The 21,319-nt window shown below is 38.3% G+C and overlaps 1 protein-coding gene across 1 annotated transcript; it reads right to left on the reverse strand.

The window, feature by feature from the left end:
• Positions 1–1,410: 1,410 nt before the first annotated feature.
• LOC131680310 (uncharacterized) lies at positions 1,411–2,587 on the reverse strand. The gene is made up of 2 exons (XM_058961030.1): positions 2,236–2,587; positions 1,411–1,857 (listed from the first exon to the last, which is right to left on the reverse strand). Exons 1-2 carry the CDS (start codon positions 2,437–2,439, stop codon positions 1,411–1,413), a joined length of 651 nt encoding a protein of 216 aa, XP_058817013.1. The 5' UTR covers positions 2,440–2,587.
• Between the last annotated feature and the right edge of the window lie 18,732 nt (positions 2,588–21,319).

Here is a 21,319-nt window from a genome sequence, read left to right on the forward strand (position 1 = left end):
GTGTTGCTGTTGATTTTTCGAAATGCCCTGTAAGACCAGCCATTCGGGAAGTGGAACAGTTATTAAAAGTGCAGATGAAACTCAATCTGGCTGAAGTGAAAACCCTACAAATGCATCATATCAAACATTGCGTGCTGATTTCGTTCAACAACATTAACCAAGCTGAGTCATTCGCCTCGCGAAACAACATGCAGCACACCGCCGAATGCGGCAATGTTAAATATAGCATTCCCGTATACATCGAGAACGGCGCTGTAGAAGTTCGTGCCCATGATTTGGCTACGCGTACCCCTGACGGCGCGATTAAAAAATGCTTGCAAAAATACGGAGAAGTAGACTCCGTTACACATGAGACTTGGAGGAATTTTTTCCCGGGCATCCCTAACGGTGTTCGTGTGGTGAGAATGCGTGTGACCAAGCCAATTCCCTCATACATAACCGTCACAGCGTTAGGAAGTGACGATGTTCTCATTCATCAAACATCACTAGTCACGTACCCAGGACAAATTTCTACGTGCCAGTTCTGCACGAAGAAGCTGCACCTCGGAAAACCTTGCGTAGAAACTGTTAAGGAAAACTTAACAAATCCAACTGAAATCAGCCCAGAACCATCTTACGCTAAACCACTAACAGCTGCAAAACCAACATCTTCGGATCAAGCACCAACAACCAGCAACAACAACAACGAAACGAATGCCGAAAAATACGAACATACAATGACGACCGATAAGAATAAGACACAAACTGGAACATCTGACCGCAAGCAGCAGGAAAGTAGTACGGATGAGGACATGGACATGAACGACAACGCAAAAGAAGACAAACGGATCGAACCTCAAATGGCAGTGGACAACACTGGCAATATTTCGCCCCCTAGAAAAAGGATCTCAACACGCAGCAGAAACCTGCGTCTAAACGAGACAAAAAACTTAACATAGTTGTTTTTTTTAAATTTATTGTAAAAAACGAACAATCGGCCTCGTTGAGCTACCGCATTTGGGCCTAAATAAATTTAATAATTATAAAAAAAATAAGAAAATATTTTTCTAATCTACAAACCCGAAGGTTTTTGCAAATCCTTCCAAGAAAATCAGTGAATGTGGCAACTCTACTGATATATCGGTAATATCGAGATGGAAGGTGATATACTTAGATTAAAACTGCAAGATGTATACAGTACGATAGGCGATGTAAAACTGTCTATTTAATTCTTTATCTCTGAACGCTGAACCAGCCAGCTGTTCAGACAGGGTTGTAGTACTGGGTGGTCACCACAGTTCTTCCCCCTTTAGTCCAAATTATTGTACATCGTTAATGGCGAAACTTCACTGCCATATATATAATTTAATTCACGGGAAAACTTAACTACCGTTACGATTCAGAAAACGACAAAACTTTACTGCCGCAAAACTAATCTTTTCTTTTTTTATTGTAGCAAACGAAATCAGGATCTTGTAGACGACGCTTCATCCTATTCGAACGACGCAAACAAATAGGTTCACGGCTTAAACTCGCTGATGGATTCGTACTATTCGATTGCGGCCACTGTAGCGCAGACGTGCCTTCCTGGGGGTCTACTACCCTGTTGCCAGGCGGTAAACTGTTTCTCTCCGAATCACCATCGTCCGAATCACAAACCATTGGTTGATCGTTAGGTGAACCTCTATAAATGAATGAATCTGCTGCGAAACCATAAAAATCGCTAGCTTCGTCGTCAATGTCCTCTTCTTGATCATCCTCCCCCCTTCTTTTTCGTGTTGGGCTGCTCGCAAAAATTAAAGCTCGGCTCTTCTTCCGAGTGCCAAATAATTTAAGCTGATTGCGGTGCGCCAGGTACACCCGACCTCCAACGGAAACCTGAAATGTATTTAGAGAAATACGTCTTAAAAATTTAGTTTCAAGCCAACGTCTAATATCGGTTGTTCTAATTTTTTTTGTAATAAATTAAATCCCCTGGGCGCAGAGAGTCAATCCAGTCCCTGGTTCGATGTTGTACTTTGGTATCATCGTTATGTACAGGCATATTCACAACTTTCCGCTTCGTCATATTATTCCTAAATTATTCCCATTTCTAGGGTGGATTAAATCCAACAACGTCTTAGCCTTAAAACTAAACAGCCTATTGAAAGGAAACGAACCATCTTCCAAACATGTATTAACTAAGTCTTCCGTACTCGATCCTGCCATTTCCGGATCCAACAAAAACTTCTTCAAACCTTCTTTCACCAATCTTACCATACGCTCAGCTTGTCCATTACTTGATGGGTTATACGGTGGACTTTTCATCACTTGTATGCTGTGCTTCTGAAAGAAATCAATTAATTCTTTAGAATTAAATGGAGGCCCACCGTCCGTAACAATTACGTCCGGTAACCCAAACCTCGCAAAAACGCTGATAAACTTTGACTTTACCCTCCTGGCTTCAGTACCAAATTTCATGTACTCTACTGCAAGCCATTTTGAAAAACTGTCAACAAACACCAGGAAGGTTTTCTTGTCGAAATGAAAAAATCCGTATGAATGCGACTAAACGGTTTTGTTGTAGGAATCCAGTTAGAGTGAGGAACTGGCTTAGAAACAGCATACATTTGGCAACACACACTGCATGATTTTACAAAATTCTCTATGTCACTATTCATGTCATACCAATAAACTGTTTTTCTTGCCATCTGCTTGATATAAGTTATTCCGGAATGGTTTTTCAGGATCTGCTTTTGTAAACTTGCAGGTATAACGACACGATCCTGATACAACAAACACCCTTCTATTACTTCCAAATCCTAGTGTTGTGCGCAGGCCTGGGAAAAATTATATCACGAAACGATCAATTTGAAATCATGCACCAACATGCTCTTACTGTGAGTTACGCGTTCATGCGAAAGCGAGAAGCAAAACACAAAACTGAAAAAAAAGTGACAACGCCCGGCTATGATTCATTCTCCATCGCATACGTAGTGTTTTGAATGAAAGCAGAAAGGATCGCAAATGAATGCATTCTTTCATTCTCAAAGATTCATTTAAAAACATTCACCGGATCGTTCTAATAAAAAAAACTTGTCGTTCTTGTTCATAGACCTATGAAATTTTCACTTGCTGATCTCTTATTGTTGAGTAAGTAGTTTGCAATGTGCTGGTGAAAAAACTTCTTGAAACGATTCCGTGCATATCACAATATCAGTTTCAAGTGGATTGTAGTGCAATCTACTTCTCAACATTGATTATAGTATACATTTGCACTATAAAGTTGATCTAACCCAACCAGAGAATACAATGTCACATTCATTTGTGAACTAAAAGCTGATTCACTTGTGAATGTTTACAGTACAATCTTCCGATTCAATCCGCGAATGAAGAACACGATCTTCTTCATTCAACATAGTACGTGTTATTCTTTTACCTAGCTCACATCTTCGGAAGTTCATCTCTACCTACGTTCAGTTGTGTTGTTTTGGAGAGTTTTAGTCGGATCGTGAATGAACGACTGCCTGCTGTCAAAGCAATGAACGGATTCGCCAAGAATCATGCGAATGAATGATAATTCCCATTCCTGGTTGTGCGTAAACATCTAACAACTTACGATCCATCTTCTGTGGCCAACCATGTTTCATGTAATAAACTATCTGTTGCAAAAACTTGTCTTTTTTTGCTTCATTTGCAATCAAAACATGATCCACCGGGAAGTCATCGGAAACATTTCTACTTTTGATGAATTCTCTTTGTAAAGAAGCTGGTACATTTTCAGACAGAGGAAATCGTGAGCAAAAACCTGCATTGCTGATTTTCGTTGACGGTCTGTAAACAATGTCAAAATCATAGATATTTATTTCAAGTACACATCGCTGCAGACGTGTCACAAACAACGTATTCTTGCCTTCTTTGCCAAAAATACCAATCAAAGGCTTGTGGTTAGTATACCCAGTAAACTTCTTGCCAAACAGAAATTTGTGAAACTTTTTAATGGTGCTCACAACTGCTAAAGCTTACAAATGCAAAATTGGGTAGGATTTTTGGGCATTCGTTAAACTGAAGGAGGTAAAACTTATAGGCCTCTGTTCTCCTTTGATTTGGTGTGCGATTACTCCTCCTAAGCCATAGCTGCTAGCATCCGTTATAACGACAACGGGCATACTAGGATCATAAAACTCTAAAAGCTTCGGGCTCAACAAAACTTGCTTACAGTCTTGAAAAACTTTGCTACATTCAGAGTTCCAGACAAACTTGACATCTTTTCTGAGTAGATGATACAAACGGTAAAGGCGGGCGGACAGATTGGGCAGAAATTTACCATAGTAGTTAACTAAACACAAAAATGCCTTCAGTTCATAAACGTTATTTGGAACCTTGGCTTTCCGAATTGTCTCGACCTTTTCCGGAGATGGTAACAAACCTCTGTCACTCAAAACATGACCCAGAAATGGCAAACTTGAAACAAACCACTTGCATTTTTGCAAATTAACTGTTGACTTTAGACAAACGCTCCAAAACCAAATTAAGGTTTCGTTCACAGTCGGCTTTGTCCTTGCCTGCTATTAAAACATCATCTAAATAACAGCAAACTCCATCGATACCTTTCAAAACTTGATCCATGATCCGTTGAAATATAGCTGCACTAGAAGAAGCACCTTGTGGCAAACGATTATAAGTAAACAAACCTTTGATTGTATTAATCACCATTATTTTTCTGGATCATCTTGACAGTAATAATTGTGTGTACGCACCGGCCAGATCTAAAGAACAAAAAACTTTGGCACCAGCAAATGAGGCAAACAAATCTTGTGTTAGTGGGAGAGGGTAAGTATCGGGAATCAAAACTTTATTGATGGAAACTTTACAATCAATGACCATCCTAATACCACCGTCTTTTTTCACCACAACTATTACCGGAGATGCCCATTCACTTGCACCTGAAAGGAACGTCATAAGCACGTTTAAATATCGGCGTATGATCTTTTAGAACTAGATCAGCCTCAAACTCCTTTATTGGCGTTGATAAAGACTTATCAAAAACATTGGCAAACTTACTTTGTATCTCTGCAACGATCTGATCTGGTGAAACCGACAGTTGATTAATATTGTTTCCGAAAGCCTTCCTCCAACCTGGAACAAACACATCCAACCAATCTCGTCCCAGTAATGGAGTGAAACCACTGCCGTTTCGCAAAACAATCAGGTCAACAGTCTTTGTGCGTCCATTCAGCTTGACCTTAACCTCAATCTGTCCTTCAACCTTCAAACGGCTTCCATTGATCACTGCTAACTTCTTGTCGCATCTTTGTAGCGGAATATGATCGAAATCTCCCTCGTACATCTCCAAACTGATTACGGAAACTGCAGCGCCACAATCAACTTCCATTTTCAACCTCAAACCGTCAACATAAACGTTGCGAAAACATGGTTCGTTAATTCTGTTGATCGATGAGATTAGCATACATCTCGTCATCCGAAACAGATCTGTTTAAACGACGTCTCAAACTTTTCTGATACTCAGTCATCTTGGGCTTTTCTGCAGGAGAATCGACAAACTTGACCGTCTTACTCTTGTTCTTCAAGTCATAACAAAAACGACGCGTGTGACCTTTTCCACGACAGAAGTTGCAAAACAAAGTCTTTGTCCTGGGTGAAGAACGATTCCTGCGATCAAATGAATCAGAACGGCTTCTGCTTCTCTCTCTGGCCGGCTCTCGACTTTTTCCCCGTGAGCGATCTCGGAAAACTTCGAAACTGTCACGCCTTCCTAGTCTGTTCAAAACGCTTACACGATTGAAATCGCCAGAGATCATTTTAGCTCTCGCTCCTGCTAATTCTCTGTTTACGATGAGTTTCTCCACTTTAGCCAGCGTTAAATCCTCTTCATCGAATAAACGCTGCTGCAAGTCCTTGTCGCTAATACCGCAAACCAATTCATCGCGAATCGCCATGTCCTTAACCTCTCCGAAATGACACATCTCTGCCTGGTGCTGGACAGCGAGTATAAAATCTTCCGCGCTCTCACTCGGACCGTGGACACGTTGGTAAAACTTGTAACGTTGAATCAAATCACTTTCCGTTTTATCATACCGCTTCCTGAGAGCGCCCGTAATTTCCTTGAAAGACACGGTCTTGAAATCTCTTCCGGGAAAAAGAATCTTCAGCTCACTGTACACTTCTCTACTGCAAGTAGCCAAAAACGACACTTTTTGATCTTCCTCACTGGTCACTTTATGATGCGCAAACACCTAATCCAGTTGCTCCAGAAACTGCGCAAACGGAATCGTTCCGGGAATGAACGGTTCAATTTGATTCTCCCACGGCATACTTGACATAGTGAGATATAAACAAAATAGTGGAAAAGAAACAAATATAAAAAATAGTTTAATTTTTCTATTAAATGCGCAAAACTTAAATATTTTTTTTACTGTGCATGCTGGAAGATCGAATCAAAACAAACTAAATTCGACTACTACCCAAACAAACAAGTTGTTCTGCAGCATAAACACACGATAAACAATAAACTCTACAAGTCTGTTTTGTGCGAGAACGGTATGAGCAGCAACAAGCATAAGTAAATATTGCAGAACCAAACGGTGAACCACGGTCGCCAGCGAAAGAATTTTTGTCGTTGCGCAACTAACGTATGTTGCAAGCAAATTCGGGTGCTGCACGTATACTGGTAGTAGTACGTAAAACAAAACCAGAACAAAAATGGTTTTCTGGTAGACAAAATCACTGTTAAAACAAAATGAAGCGCAATTTCTTTTGTGTGCTAAACAAGAAAAATGCCTTTAAATTACACTTAAACATGCACTTAAACATTAGTTCTGAAAACAAAATGTGCAAAACTTACGTGATCGTTTACCAAACCTACGGCAAAACAAACCAGAAGAAAAATCTCTTGCACGGGATTCGCAGAAAACTTTTTTCCTTCACAAGGAGCCAAACGTTGATATGTGCCAGAAAAACCAGGTGAAAACACCGTAATTCTCCGCTTAGACACTTCCACACCGCCAGCAACGGAATAAACTAAATGTAGCCGTTGAAAACACTTGGCGGGATTACACTTTTCCTTCTAATATGTTCTTAGAAACTGCACTCATTTCCAGCTAACAAAACGCCGGGAAACCTCCAAACACACTTTCGGCACCTCTGGAAAACTTAACTCCAGGAATAGAAACACTGCCGAAAACAACTTTTCACGCGAAAAACTGCGATTTAACCTTCGTCGCCACTGATATATCGGTAATATCGAGAGGGAAGATGATATACTTAGATTAAAACTGCAAGATGTATACAGTACGATAGGCGATGTAAAACTGTCTATTTAATTCTTTATCTCTGAACGCTGAACCAGCCAGCTGTTCAGACAGGGTTGTAGTACTGGGTAGTCACCACATCTACCACTAAGCGAAAGCTACACCAAAACGAATGATGAAAATATTTTCATTTATCGCACAAAAGGATCGAATAGTAATAAATAGGAATGCCTTGATGCAAAGCGTGCTCATTCGGTGTGAGCTGCGAAAGGGGAATGATCATATGTGAGTACGCAGTAAAAATAAATCGTCGGCAAGGTTTGAATTGTTTCAAAAGATTCTCGTCTTGTATCAACATAGTTATCTTCAAACCGTCCTTATTAAGACGAATGCAAAATGGAAAAAGAATTCAATAAGAAAGTTTCTTTTGTTAACTAGTGTTAAGTTTGCGCTTGTTAATTCTGTACTTTTACCAGTGAATCATAAGAAAATGTTTTTCTAATCTATAAACCCGAAGGTTTTTGCAAATCCTTCCAAGAAAATCAGTGAATGTGGCAACTGTGGGGAATATAGCCTATACATATGAGTCAAACTGAGAACAGTAAAATGTTGGAATATATAAGTTTAATTCAAGCTTGGTGCATATCGGCTTTACATGGCTGCTCGGTATTTGTTCTTATATTCTTGCCTGTGGTTAACCTTTGAGTCGTACGTATGAATAAATAAACGTACACCAATACGTTGCAAATGTCCGAAGCTAACATCGTTGCAATGATTTTCCGAATTTATTCTCCGTTTTCCCTTGCCTACTTGTGAATTTATGTATGCACGAAAGAAACACGGTGAACGTAGATCAACGCGAGAGAAACTAATGAGCGGGGAAGAAACTTTGTAAGACGAACGAGAATCAGAACGGGATAGCAACAAACTGATGTGTGCATGTGAACATCGGGTTTGCTTCGATAGCTCCGAAGCTGTTGACCGCTCATTCTTCTGCTGCAAGAGTATGTGTGCGTTGTGCATGTGAGAATCGCAAATGAGCGAGCGAGAGCAATATTCCGATGCACACAACTATTACCTACAGCGCGAATCGGAATAACGATGTGAAAGTGTGAAAATGTACGAGATGTACATATCGACGTGCGGAAGAAACTCAGCGTCGTTTGGAAATTCACTCGTCGATATTTGCCGCGAATAGACGCTAGTGGAGAACGCTCGAAATTCCCATTAGGTAAGCAAACCCAATATATCCGAAAATAAGTGCAGTGTTTATGGTAGTTTACAAGTGCCAATATATCACAATAACTTCTCCTCGACGGAAGGGCGAGGGAGAAGATGAAAAAAGAATTGAAATGCTTGCCGACGGAAGGGCGGTTTAGCTGTTCGACTTTTCCACGACGGAAGGGCGAAATCGAATTGAAATGCTTGCCGACGGAAGGGCGGTTTAGCAGGTTCGTATTCTTCTCGACGGAAGGGCGATGGAGAAAATAAATTAAAAGAAAAATAATACAATAGAATTGAAATTCTTGCCGACGGAAGGGCGGCTTAGCATGTTCGACATCTCTTCGATGGAAGGGCGATGGAGAAGATGACATTAAACAAAAATATGCTGACGGAAGGCTGTTTTGAAGTTTCTTGACGGAAGGGCGATGTAGAAGCAAAATAAATGCGAAAAATTAAAGGGTTGTGTACAGGACACGACCACGGTGACATTAAAAATATAGCTTTTCTCAAGAGCGTGAAAATGAATTTTATATATCACACATATCGACACACGTTCTTGTTCACTCGCCTGTTTTCATATGTTACAATTTGCTATATACCCTCCCCATTAAAACATAATTTATTGAAGGTCTTTTAACGGTAATCTATTAATTAATCAAGTATCTCACTAGGTGATTGGCATTATTTGGCTGATCCATCTAGTAAAAATAGGCAGGTCTGTCCAGAAAATATACAAAAGAATAGTTCCATATTGAGAGCTGTGATGAGGAAACCCACGCCCGCCAACGGAAATATACAGATTCTCCATAAAATATGAAATTTCATTTTCCATTTCAATTTTCAATAATGTACTAATGAACTTAAGTAAACCATCTTAAGTTTAAGTATTTCTTGATCGATTAGTGGAGGAAAAAATGAAATTATTTGATAAATTACATTGTTATGCAACGTTCGCACTACCAGTTAAAACGGGTTTTTATGCTATCTTGGTGACATTTTTCTTGTTGCTAATTATTAAAACGTGTTATAACTCTGTAGTGTAAACATTGTATTATTAAACCAATTCTGCAGCGTTTTATGTTATATAGGTGTTTTATGTGGTAATAGGACTGACATAATTATATCTTCAGTACAGCGGTTTGTTTCATAATTTAAAACAGATTTATTTTAAAATTTAAATTAGTATACCCAACCGTATTTGTTGTACACCTTAAAACGCAATTAGAACTGTGTTTTAAATACATAGGGTAGGACAGATATTCTGACTGGTTAAACTGGGAAAACAATTTTAAGTCCAGTAACGCTTAAGACATGGCTTGAATTTGAATCGAAAAAGAACACCCGCTTCAACTGCTGCTGGGACGGTAAGTTCTGTTTTAAAATTTTCCGTTGTGTGCAGTACGAAACAAAAGTGTTTGAAATTAGAAAACAAAAAGTTCTGCTGGGAATGTGATTGTTTCCGATGCAATTACACTCAGATTTTTCACGCAGGGGATACAGGCCGTGTAAATGAAAACCGCGTAAATTAAAAAAAAACGCGTTAATGAAAACCGCGTAAATTTCAAAATCCGCGTAAAAAACCTGAGTGTACTCTTCTATATAAAATACTACGCTGCTGAACAGTGCAACAACTACAGAAGCACGTTGTCAAATGCCTTACTGATAAAAAAACATATAACCGAAATATGAAACATGAAAACCAATAGGCTCTTTACCCTACGCAGCTACAAAGCGCCGTAAACACGGATTAACAAGTTACAACGCACACGCATGCATAAAAATATATTTTTTTCAAACGCAACACTCTTAAGCAGCACACACCGTATTGAATTAAATCCAAACCACCCCGCCCACCCACTTTGCAAATCATTCTGTGACACCATGCTGGTACCCGACAAATCCGCACACGGCCACCGCTGCCGAAAATGCATAGCGTCTACCGCTTATTGTAGTGCCCAGACGCTGCAGCCATGATCTTACCCGTTCGACATAAGAACAAAAACTGATTCAAACGGGTACGCGTTATCTCTATTTATAAACTAACCGTATATGGTTTAGTCACTTAGGTGCGAGTGTGTGCAAATGCCAACGTTACCGAAAATCGATAGCGCTTATTGCATCGCCCGGAGACGACGTTGCTCGTGTGGGATAAGAGCAACAACTGATTTAAACGGACATGCGTTGCTTCTATTTATGACTTTTCGTGTTTCATTGAGCAACTAAGCTGCCCTCTTTTGACGGCTGTGTCTGAGAAATCTGCCTCACGAATGGTATTTTTCCCGTTTTTTGTGAACTTTTTAATTTTACCAATTTCCAAAAGTCTACTTTTATTGGGGAGATATTAAATTATTACCAATATTTAAGTTAGGTGTTTCTGAATCGGTTGGTGTATGAATGATTAAAATCCATCTAGTAATATCGGAGTTATAAGCGTGCAAACCTTACATAGTTTCGTTACATGGGAGATAGTTTAGATTTTAGAATGACACCTAGCCCCAGAGAGTGGAGTAAGACATTTTTAATGTCAAAAAAATTACAATTAGCCTACGGAAGTGCGGTGTTTTGTTCTCTTTTGACATTAAAAATGTCTTACTCCACTATCTGGGGCTAGGTGTCATTCTAAAATCTAAACTTTCTCCCATGTAACGAAACTATGTAAGGTTTGCACGCTTATAACTCCGATATTACTAGATGGATTTTAATCATTCATACACCAACCGATTCAGAAACACCTAACTTAAATATTGGTAATTATTTAATATCTCCCCAATAAAAGTAGACTTTTGGAAATTGGTAAAATTAAAAAGTTCACGAAAAACGGGAAAATTACCATTCGTGAGGCAGATTTCGCAGACACAGCCGTCTTTAGAGGGCACCTTAGTCACTCAATCGAACACGAAAAGTCATAAATAGAAGCGACGCATGTCCGTTTAAATCAGTTGTTGCTAATATCCCATACGAGCAACATCGTCTCCGTGCGATGCAATAAGCGCTATCGATTTTCGGCAACGTTGGCATTTGCACACACTCGCACCTAAGTGACTAAACCATATACGGTTAGTTTATAAATAGAGATGACGCGTACACGTTTGAATCAGTTTTTGTTCTTATGTCGAACGGGTAAGATCATGGCTGCAGCGTCTGGACGCTAAGCGGTAGACGCTTTGCATTTTCTGCAGCGGTGGCCGTATGCGGATTTTTCGGGTACCAGCACGGTGCACAGAATGATTTGCAAAGTGGGTGGGTGGGATGGTTTGGATTTAATTCAATACGGCAGGATGCGACTTATGTGCAATGAGGTATATATATATATATAGGTGTGGCAGAACACACGGTTTGCTAGTGTTGGCAACCAAAAATATGTAAACAATCCAGAAGCACAACGGGTCGACGTCATAGCGGTCACACGATTCAATGGGAGCGGAACGACCGTTATGACGAAAGCAAGTCGATTTATACTGTTATGACGAAAGCAAGTCGATTTATCTTCGCCAGACCTGTGTATACGACATTGACTTATGTGTGCTGCTTGAGAGCAGGGATGCCATTATGCCAGATTTATCTGGCATAGCCAGAGGTTTTGGCAGCTCCCACACAAAAAGACAAATCTTTCATTCTGCCAGATTTTTATGTTTTAGAAGCTGCTACATACACATTTTGAAAATTTGGGTAATAATGTTCTAAATTTTACAAAAACCGACTGATGAAAACTTAAATGTAAGCCAAATTTCGATAACTTTGAGGTTGCTGTCAAGTGCCAGAGTTTGCCAGATATTTTTAGTTGAATTGCCTGATTTTCTTTGAAAAATAGTGGCAACCCTGCTTGAGAGTGTTGCGTTGAAAAAAATATTTATTTTTATGCATGCGTGTGCGTTATAATTTGTTAATCCATGTTTACGGCGCTTTGTAGCTGCGTAGGATAAAAACCCTATTGGCTTTCATATGTTTCATATTTCGGTTATATGTGATATATATTTCGGTTATATCCTGAGCGTTTTTTCAAAACGTCATATCTGCAATGAGTTACTCTCTTTGTTTACTTTCTCTTTCGATTTTTACGGCGTCACTATAACACTTTTCACTTATTTTACAGTACAGATCGAAAGACGGTGGTTTTAACTAGCATATTATGCAAAGAGTTGAGGGATAAATGTTAAAGTGACCGAATTATTAACAGAAGAGAAAGTAAACAAAGAGAGTAACTCATTGCAGATATGACGTTTTGAAAAAACGCTCAAGATATGTTTTTTATCAGTAAGGCATCTGATAACGTGATTCTGTAGTTATTGCACTGTTCTGCAGCGTAGTATTTTATATAGGAGAGTACACTCAGGTTTTTTTTAAATAAAATAAAATTAGCTCAAAGACCTGCCAATAGAAAGACGATTAATGGTTTTGAATGTTTTACGACGGAGAAGTTTAAATGTGAAATAAATAAATAAAATAAATCAAGTTCAAATGTTTGTCGATTGCGTGGCAGATAAGTTTTTCCGAATAAGAAAGGGAATAGGGAGATTCAGTAAAAGAAAATAAGAATTCTCAAGCCTGTGGACTCAAAAGAAGGGTCATTAAGAAATTGAATTGAAAAAATATAAACTTTTTCAATGCTTGCCGAATAGTTTGTTGATGGGTGAAACATATCAATTTGTCAATGTAATTCGCGATTTAACATTGCATTCGACTATCAGAAGAAATGCGACTGCCGTGGTGATGCTTTTCATTTAATCTGTCAAAAAGCAGCGAAATGGGCAATGTTCAGTTTATAAACTCAATGACATACTATGTGTGTTCTTCTTATCAAAAGGAGAAAAATTGATTCCTATCTTTGGAAAATAGATAAGCTGTCATGTCGTCTTAGATCGATAATTTTGATCTGAAGGCTTTCAGATAAGAGGATGCATTACATTAAAAGGAATAGGAAAGGGTTAAACATACAACTAAACTTGAAAATAAAAAAAATAATCCGATTTGCGATATTTCACAACAAAATATCAATCTCGATCACGTTTTAGTATTGAACGAGCAACGTGTTTTATGTATCATCTTAATGCTACATTTCGGGTAAATTATGTTATATTAACCCTAGAATAAATTAATTATAACGAGCGTGTATAATAAACAATGGACGCGAAATATAGTCATGATTTGACTGGTATTGATAATAAAGTCTAGATGGTTCAAGAGCCAACAAGATTTTAGGACAAACTCAGTGGCATTATCGGATAATAATAATAAAGCCAACGAATGTTAACACGACTGATTCTTCAAGCACCAAATGCAATTTAGTAACTGGAAACATCTGTGATCAAAAATCCGCAAAATTTCAGATTAGTTACGAAAATTTATAGAAATCTGTGAAATGTTCACAATAATTTCAAAATCTCTCGTCTTTAAGAAAAGAATCCGTGACCAAAATTGTTAAAAAAAATCTGAGACGTTACAGAACAAGCTGTCAATATGGCAACTCTTCTCGTAAATGTAGTTTTGCAAGGAGTAGATAAGGGGAAGAATGTGGGGAATATAGCCTATACATATGAGTCAAACTGAGAACAGTAAAATGTTGGAATAATTAAGTTTAATTCAAGCTTGGTGTTGGTGCATATCGGCTTTACATGGCTGCTCGGTATTTGTTCTTATATTCTTGCCTGTGGTTAACCTTTGAGTCGTACGTATGAATAAATAAACGTACACCAATACGTTGCAAATTTCCGAAGCTAACATCGTTGCAATGATTTTCCGAATTTATTCTCCGTTTTCCCTTGCCTACTTGTGAATTTATGTATGCACCACGGCTCACAGAAAGGAGGCTTGCTATTCCGCGAATTGACAGTTTCGGTGACGTCAGAGAAATCGTTGAGATAAACAAACGGATTTCTCGAAAGTTGTTAATTGACAATATTTGATCTCTTACGGTGGAAAAAAATAGTGTGCAATGGATTTTTGATGTAAATTACGCCATAATTACACTAGACACAGTGGATAATCAGTGCATCTATGTGTTTATTAGCGCAAATCGGGAATTTGGATGCATGCCATAGAAAACATATCCCACCGTAATTTTCTGATCATAGCAAAGGTTTTGGATATCCGCATAGCTTCCTTGTGATTTACAAGCTGCCGATCATTCGTTAGCAGCAAACAATATATGAATTTCATGTAATTGTTTTCGCCGACGATTTCTATGACGCGCTCTCGTCAAATGTTTACACTCTAACGAGCTAGCCTAGTATATGTAAGCCGTGGTATGCACGAAAGAAACACGGTGAACGTAGATCAACGCGAGAGAAACTAATAAGCGGGGAAGAAACTTTGTAAGACGAGCGAGAATCAGAACGAGATAGCAACAAGCTGATGTGTGCATGTGAACATCGGGTTGCTTCTATAGCTCCGAAGCTGTTGACCGCTCATTCTTCTGCTGCAAGAGTTTGTGTGCGTTGTGCATGCCAGAATCGCAAATGAGCGAGCGAGAGCAATATTCCGATGCACTATTTCCTACAGCGCGAATCGGAATAACGAGGTACCAATGTGATAGTGTGAAAATGTACGAGATGTACATATCGACGTGCGGAAGAAACTCAGCGTCGTTTGGAAATTCACTCGACGATATTTGCCGCGAATAGACGCTAGTGGAGAACGCTCGAAATTCACGACAGCAACTTTACCACTAAGCGAAAGCTACACCAAAACGAATGATGAAAATATTTTCATTTATCGCACAAAAGGACGGCCTTTCATCTGCATCGAAAAGTTAATTAATAGAAACACCTTGATGCAGAGCGTGCTCATTCGGTGTGAGCTGCGAAAGGGGAATGATCATATGTGTGCACGCAGTAAAAACAATCGTCGGCAAGGTTTGAATTGTTTCAAAAGATTCTCGTCTTGAATCAACATAGTTATCTACAAACCGTCCTTATTAGGACGAATGAGAAATGGAAGAAGATGGGTTGGTAATGTATATGACATAACAGGGGTGTCGTAACCAGTTATTCGAAGTTATTTCAAATCTTGCATAGTACAAATTGACATAATTTCAATGATTGTTCTTATATGAATGAAATGACAAATTCTCAGGTCAACGCGGCAATAACTTTGCAGTTTATAGAACAATTTTATATTTTTAGTTATCATATATTAACTGTCATCTCTTCCTAACAACTTAACCCTCTGCTGCCAACCCCGTGGTTTTGCAGGGTTAAGAAGAATCATTGTAAAATGTCCAATACACGATTTTATGTTGTTACCTCCACTAAAACCACTTCAGAATACTCCCACCTGCCATACATGTACATTATCTGCTTGTTGAAATCATTATATGAAATTATTGACCTGTATTCAATGCGGAGAATTCGGTAATAAAATTGTTTTACTGAATATACTAACGAACGAGATCCCCAGGAAGATTTTGCTGAGCCCGGTGAATCGAACTTAATGCGTAAAATTTAGCCATTTGAAAGAGATACAAGCAGAATTTTAAGAATATGATCATCGGGTTATGTCCCGGACATTACCCGCCGCTAGTTTTTCGCTAAGCGTGTTCATTTCTGTACGTTAGGAAAAAGATTCCGATGGTTATTTCGAGAGATTTTAACATTGCTATTTCAAAGCAAGAAAATATGAAATTTGTTCATTTCATGAGTGAATGTCTCAACGAGCTTAGAATCCAGCGCATCCCCTATCAATGCAGACGCCAACAACAAAGATTCTTTTCAGAATCACCATAATTATTATAAAGAATAACTTGAAACAATCCCACATATTTCATTGAGTATCATTCGATTTGAATTAGAAGTCAAACGAGTAGTCACGACACTCCGGTTATGTCCTAGACATTACCCACCCATCTTTTTTCGATTTCTTACCTTGAAATTAGCGATGAGACAAATTTCTTCATCGCTACTAGCTCAAGCTTCACAATACACACCGAATCCTTTCGCTTAATTGCACATCAATCCACAGTTAATCACTATTCCTGACTCATAGAACGATACGTTAGTGAAACCCGAATAAATCACTTACTTCAGAAATTTTAAATAGTTTGTTTATGAGAAGAAAATGATGAGATGAATTTTTCAAAATTTTAATTTGATTTTTCCTAAATTAATCACAAAATACTAATTACACACACATCAAAGCACGCACAATGTTGCCAAAGTGATATATGCGATTGTTGATTTTAGATAAATATTTCAAGCAGCATGTTGATAATTCACATAGTAATATACATCCAAATTTTATTTAATCATAACTACTAATAAATACAAATAAATAATACTACGTTAAAAAAGATTTCACTATTTCACTCAATATGAAAAACCAGCTTTATAAAACTATAGTTCAAACTTTGGTTTACAACTTTGTCGAAGACTGTAACTAGCTACGAGTTTTCAAAAAATAGTTATAACTATTTTAAAACTTATGGTTTAATCCAAATGCAGAAATTCATTATTACTTCCAACACTGTCAGTATACCACCGACACCGATACTTTAAACTTAAATATTGTCGCGCTTATAATAAAATCTCACATTGCGGGCGTCTGAAAGGCGCATCAAATATAGCCGCAGTTGCTTCGCAAGCAGATTTCAGTGGAGCTTTATTTTTCTGCCAGCTGTGTGCTTTTCGAAAGCTTCAAGGAAAAAGCTGCCTATACATTTATATAGGCGGCTGTCACGTTGAGCTTTCATATAATCGCATATCGAGCGATTATCCTGCAAGGCACAATAAATGAGAATATAGTCATCGCAGAGACTGGGAACCATTGAATGAAATGTTCAGAATGAATTGCTGAATATCATAGACGTACCTAGTTAGAAAATGAAAAGAAGAAGGGGGTCTTGTGTACTCCACAGTCCCCTTTTTAGATAGTTTAGTATAACATAAGAAGTACATCTTCTACGCTGGTTTATACCGCCGAATTAAAAATTAATCTTACGTGTTTCAGTGTTAGTATTTAAGGGCTTTGCTGTTATCTCATTTAAAATGGTATAGCGTAGGGTTACCAAATGGACTGAGAGCAAATTAAGGACATCCCTGCCAAATCTATTCGGAATTGGAGCCTGAATCAGCTGTCACTTTAGCCAGAATTCTGAAAAAAATCTGGCCTATTTTCCAACAGTTGAACTGGGACGTTGAATCTTGATCGAGACAAATTGGAATGGTGTAGTGCCAATATTAAACGAAGATAACCACTTTGGCCAAACCGCATATCGAGTTATCCAACAAATTTTGGCACCCTCTGAGTAAAAGAACTTTTGGTTGGAATGAGTCGCAGAGAGTATGCTTTAACAAAAACAATCGCTGGAAGTATTTGAAATTGACAATTGAAATTGATTCTCTTGGAATAAAGTTGATCTGAATAATTCAATACAGGGTGATTCATCATGACGTTTTTTTGATCTAGCAAAAAATTTGAAAAAATGGACTAAATCGCGAAATGTTTATTTGTTAATCGAAAGAACATTTTTTGCCATTTATTGTTTGAAAACAATTTAATTTTAAATGTTGACCATGTTGGCGCTTGAGGTAATCCATTCAACTGGTCCAATTTTTGATGACGGATTCGAGTATTTCAAGTGATATCTGGCTAATTAGTCGAGTAATGTTGGTTTCCAATGGGAATGTCACCGCCGCTATGTTTTCTTCAATACGTGCTGAATGTGGTCAAGAACTGCAACTTTTACTCTTTGATTGTATGGTGAATAGTGGAGTCAGTTGGCCGATTATGATTAGAATTTTGAAAATAATTTTTAGATTTTCTGCTATTAGCAGTCAATTTAAAAATTACTTTCAAATTTTTTAAATGGCAGTACAATTAAATTACTTAAGCTACCAGTACATTGTTTATCATAACGTCAAATATTTGACATCTTTCGTGAAATAAATTTGAACTGCTGTGTACTTGCTCTTCAATTATTTGATCAAACACAGTTTGCCAAACATTTTAATCGTGTTTGTCAAAGCGATTATTTGTCGATTTGTCAAACAGTGTACTGATCAGTTTGTCAAAACTTCAAACAGCGTAACGCTGCAGTTTGTCAAACTTGTTGATGGAGAAGTTTGTCAAACTTGTCGATGGAGAAGTTTGTCAAATTTGTCGATGGAAAGGTTTGACAAACATCCTTTGCTCATTCAGGATAGCAAAATACGCCGTATGCGAAACTGATTCGTTTTGACAGAATTTGTTGTCAAAACGAAAAAAACGTGAAATTCGACGCTATTTTGATATTGTTGGTATTTGTTTGCAAGTGGCAGAGCCAGGCTTGCAAACTGCTAACATTTATTTCGGCTGGTACCTAAGACAACACAGTCACAGCCAGCGGCTAGCCCAGCTGCCGAGCGCTGCTATAGCCGTTCAGTGTCTGAATGAGTGCTGTGTGTTAGTGAGAGGTATGACACATGCAAGCGAATTGGGGTAAAGTCATTTCGTAGCACTCATGTACAGAAGCCGAAGGTTTGGTTGTTTCTGAGTGGCGATGTACAGTACAGCCGCATATTTGAACTGTTTTGCCATACATCTGTTTGTGCCGATTAGTAAAGTTGCCTGGTGTGCCTGTACCTCGATCATGAAATATCGTAAAATTCGCCGTGCCAGCGTTGTTTCTAGTGAAGTTGAACTCTCTAAATGTCGTATTAAGTGCACTACAATTCGATTGATTAACCGACTGACTGTAATTTTGCTGAAAGTAGTCGTTAAATTGTTATTTTCGTTACCCGCCATCAAAGCCAAGAAACCTTTTCAAACTCATCACCAAAAAAAAAACGAGCATTGTGGCAAGAAGAAGCAAATAATACGATAGACAGTGCTAGCTGCTAGGAGACTGTAAAAATAAGCTGTAATTAGTGTGCCGGTTTGTTTGCTCCAGGAGAGATTATTGTCGTTTGCGAAGGTTTTTGTTTCGATCAGTACCATGCAGAATGCGTTCCGGAGGCACTAAGCTGCAATAAACATCGAAACATTTTTTGGATTTGTACTCCATGCGCAGATATAATGAGCGATGCTAGGCAATTCAGAGCGTTTCGCGATAAAAGGCAGGCTTTATCCGATGCTGATTCTTTTCTCCCCATCCGTGCTCCTTCTGACGCTGTTCACACAGAATCGCAAACAAATGAAAATAGTTTAAACTACCACGACAAGTTAGGCAAACTGAAGAAACAAATTGTAGTCGTATAAGAGTCTGTCGCCGAGATTTCTCGATTCCGTCACGATAGTACATCGGCACTAGAAAATTCACCAGATCTGTCATCGACAAGAATATTGCAAGGCACCGGTACCATATCGAGATTTGAGCACTCTTCAATACGAAGAAATTCTGCATCATCACTTTGCTGGCTGTTCTTTATAAGAATAAAAAACACGGTGAGCGAGAATAAAATCGCCTGTGTAGTAGCGGAGTCGTTAGGCAGCGATGCTGTCCGCGTCAAAAAGTTGGTACCCGAATGGAAGGATGCTGCATCAATGCCGTTCATCTCTTTCAAGGTGGGCGTCGACCTGAACCTAAAACGTAGAGCAGTGTCTCCAACTGCTTGGCCTCGCGGAATTTGTTTTCGAGAATTTCATGAGCACTTCAACGTTTGGGAACTTTAAGGATTTGTTAGCGTTGTTTTTATTTAAATATTGCATTTGGTTAATGTTGTCAGTGTTGAATTAAGCGTTTGATATTTATAATTGTATGATGTGTAATTAAATGTATGTATTGCTACTGTGACAATTTTAGGTTAAAAAATAGTCTGTATGGTGCCTCGCATCTTTATAATTGTATGATGTGTAATTAAATGTATGTATTGCTACTGTAACAATTTTAGGTTAAGAAATAGTCTGTGTGGTGCCTCGCACCAAAGATGGAACAATAAACAATCATAACCGTGATAACATTTTTCTCTCGACAGCTGGGAGGGACTGTATTGGGCAATATAGAAAGAGAAAGTGTGCCAAAATAGAGTGGGAGAAAGGCCAGCTATTATTTATTTTTTGTTGGCGATGCACAATTTGATTGTTTAAGAGGATTGAAAATAATCTAAGATTATTTTTTTAACCGGTATGTGTCCAACAAAAAACTCCTTCAACAGGCCGACGAGAGTACCCGGGTACCCACAAATTGAAATGCTCATAACTATGGCTTTCTTTAACCGATTAGGGCACTTTTAGATATTTTGGATTGAGGAACTCGTCCACTTTTGCTTCAGTAAAATTGAACCGGATGAATGGACCTGGTTCTTGGTAATCCGGATTTTCCGGAGTAATGTTCCAGTACTAGGGTATGTCCTAGCTATAAGAGTATCAAAACTCTTCAAATTGTATCCTGGAATGTCGATTCCAGGATCAAACCACCAAATGGTTCCAAAACCACGAGATACAGCATACTGAAGCAATTCCATGAATTTTGATACCCATATTGCCAGCATTCCATTGAAATTCACAAATAGTATCCTAGAACTGGAACATGCTTCCGGGGGGAGAGGGCGTCAATTGTGGGCAATTTTTGCGTTTTGTAATTTATGAATGGTCTCCAAATCGTGTGAATTTGAGGAATGATTTAATTTTTCATCCACTTTGTTCACCGCTGTGCAATGTTGCTGTAATCTTTTCGCATTATTTTGTATAAATTACAGTTAAGCGTTTCTATTTATTTTTCTATCGTATGATTGCTCTGTTACTTATATTGAGATGAGAGTTAAATCAGTTATACACATGGAGTAGTGAACCCATTCTCAGTATATTCTTATCTAAACTTTACTCATTTGAAACCGTTGCTTATCATCTTTGTTTCACATATTATCTCAAATGGGGTGCTCGTTCAAGTTACCATTTCGCTTAAACACATGTATTCGATAATTAACAAGCCACTTTTGTTACTTATATCATTCTTA

Source organism: Topomyia yanbarensis, chromosome 2 (genome assembly GCF_030247195.1).
Source record: "Topomyia yanbarensis strain Yona2022 chromosome 2, ASM3024719v1, whole genome shotgun sequence".
NCBI lineage: Eukaryota > Metazoa > Arthropoda > Insecta > Diptera > Culicidae > Topomyia > Topomyia yanbarensis.

Bases quoted from the DNA above. Each gene is read 5' to 3' on its own strand.
- LOC131680310 (XM_058961030.1), bottom strand. From the start codon at position 2,439: ATGAAATTTGGTACTGAAGCCAGGAGGGTAAAGTCAAAGTTTATCAGC. The intron at 1,858-2,235 runs GTAAGATTGGTG...AATACATTTCAG, and splicing joins ATGGACAAGCTGAGCGTATG to GTTTCCGTTGGAGGTCGGGT.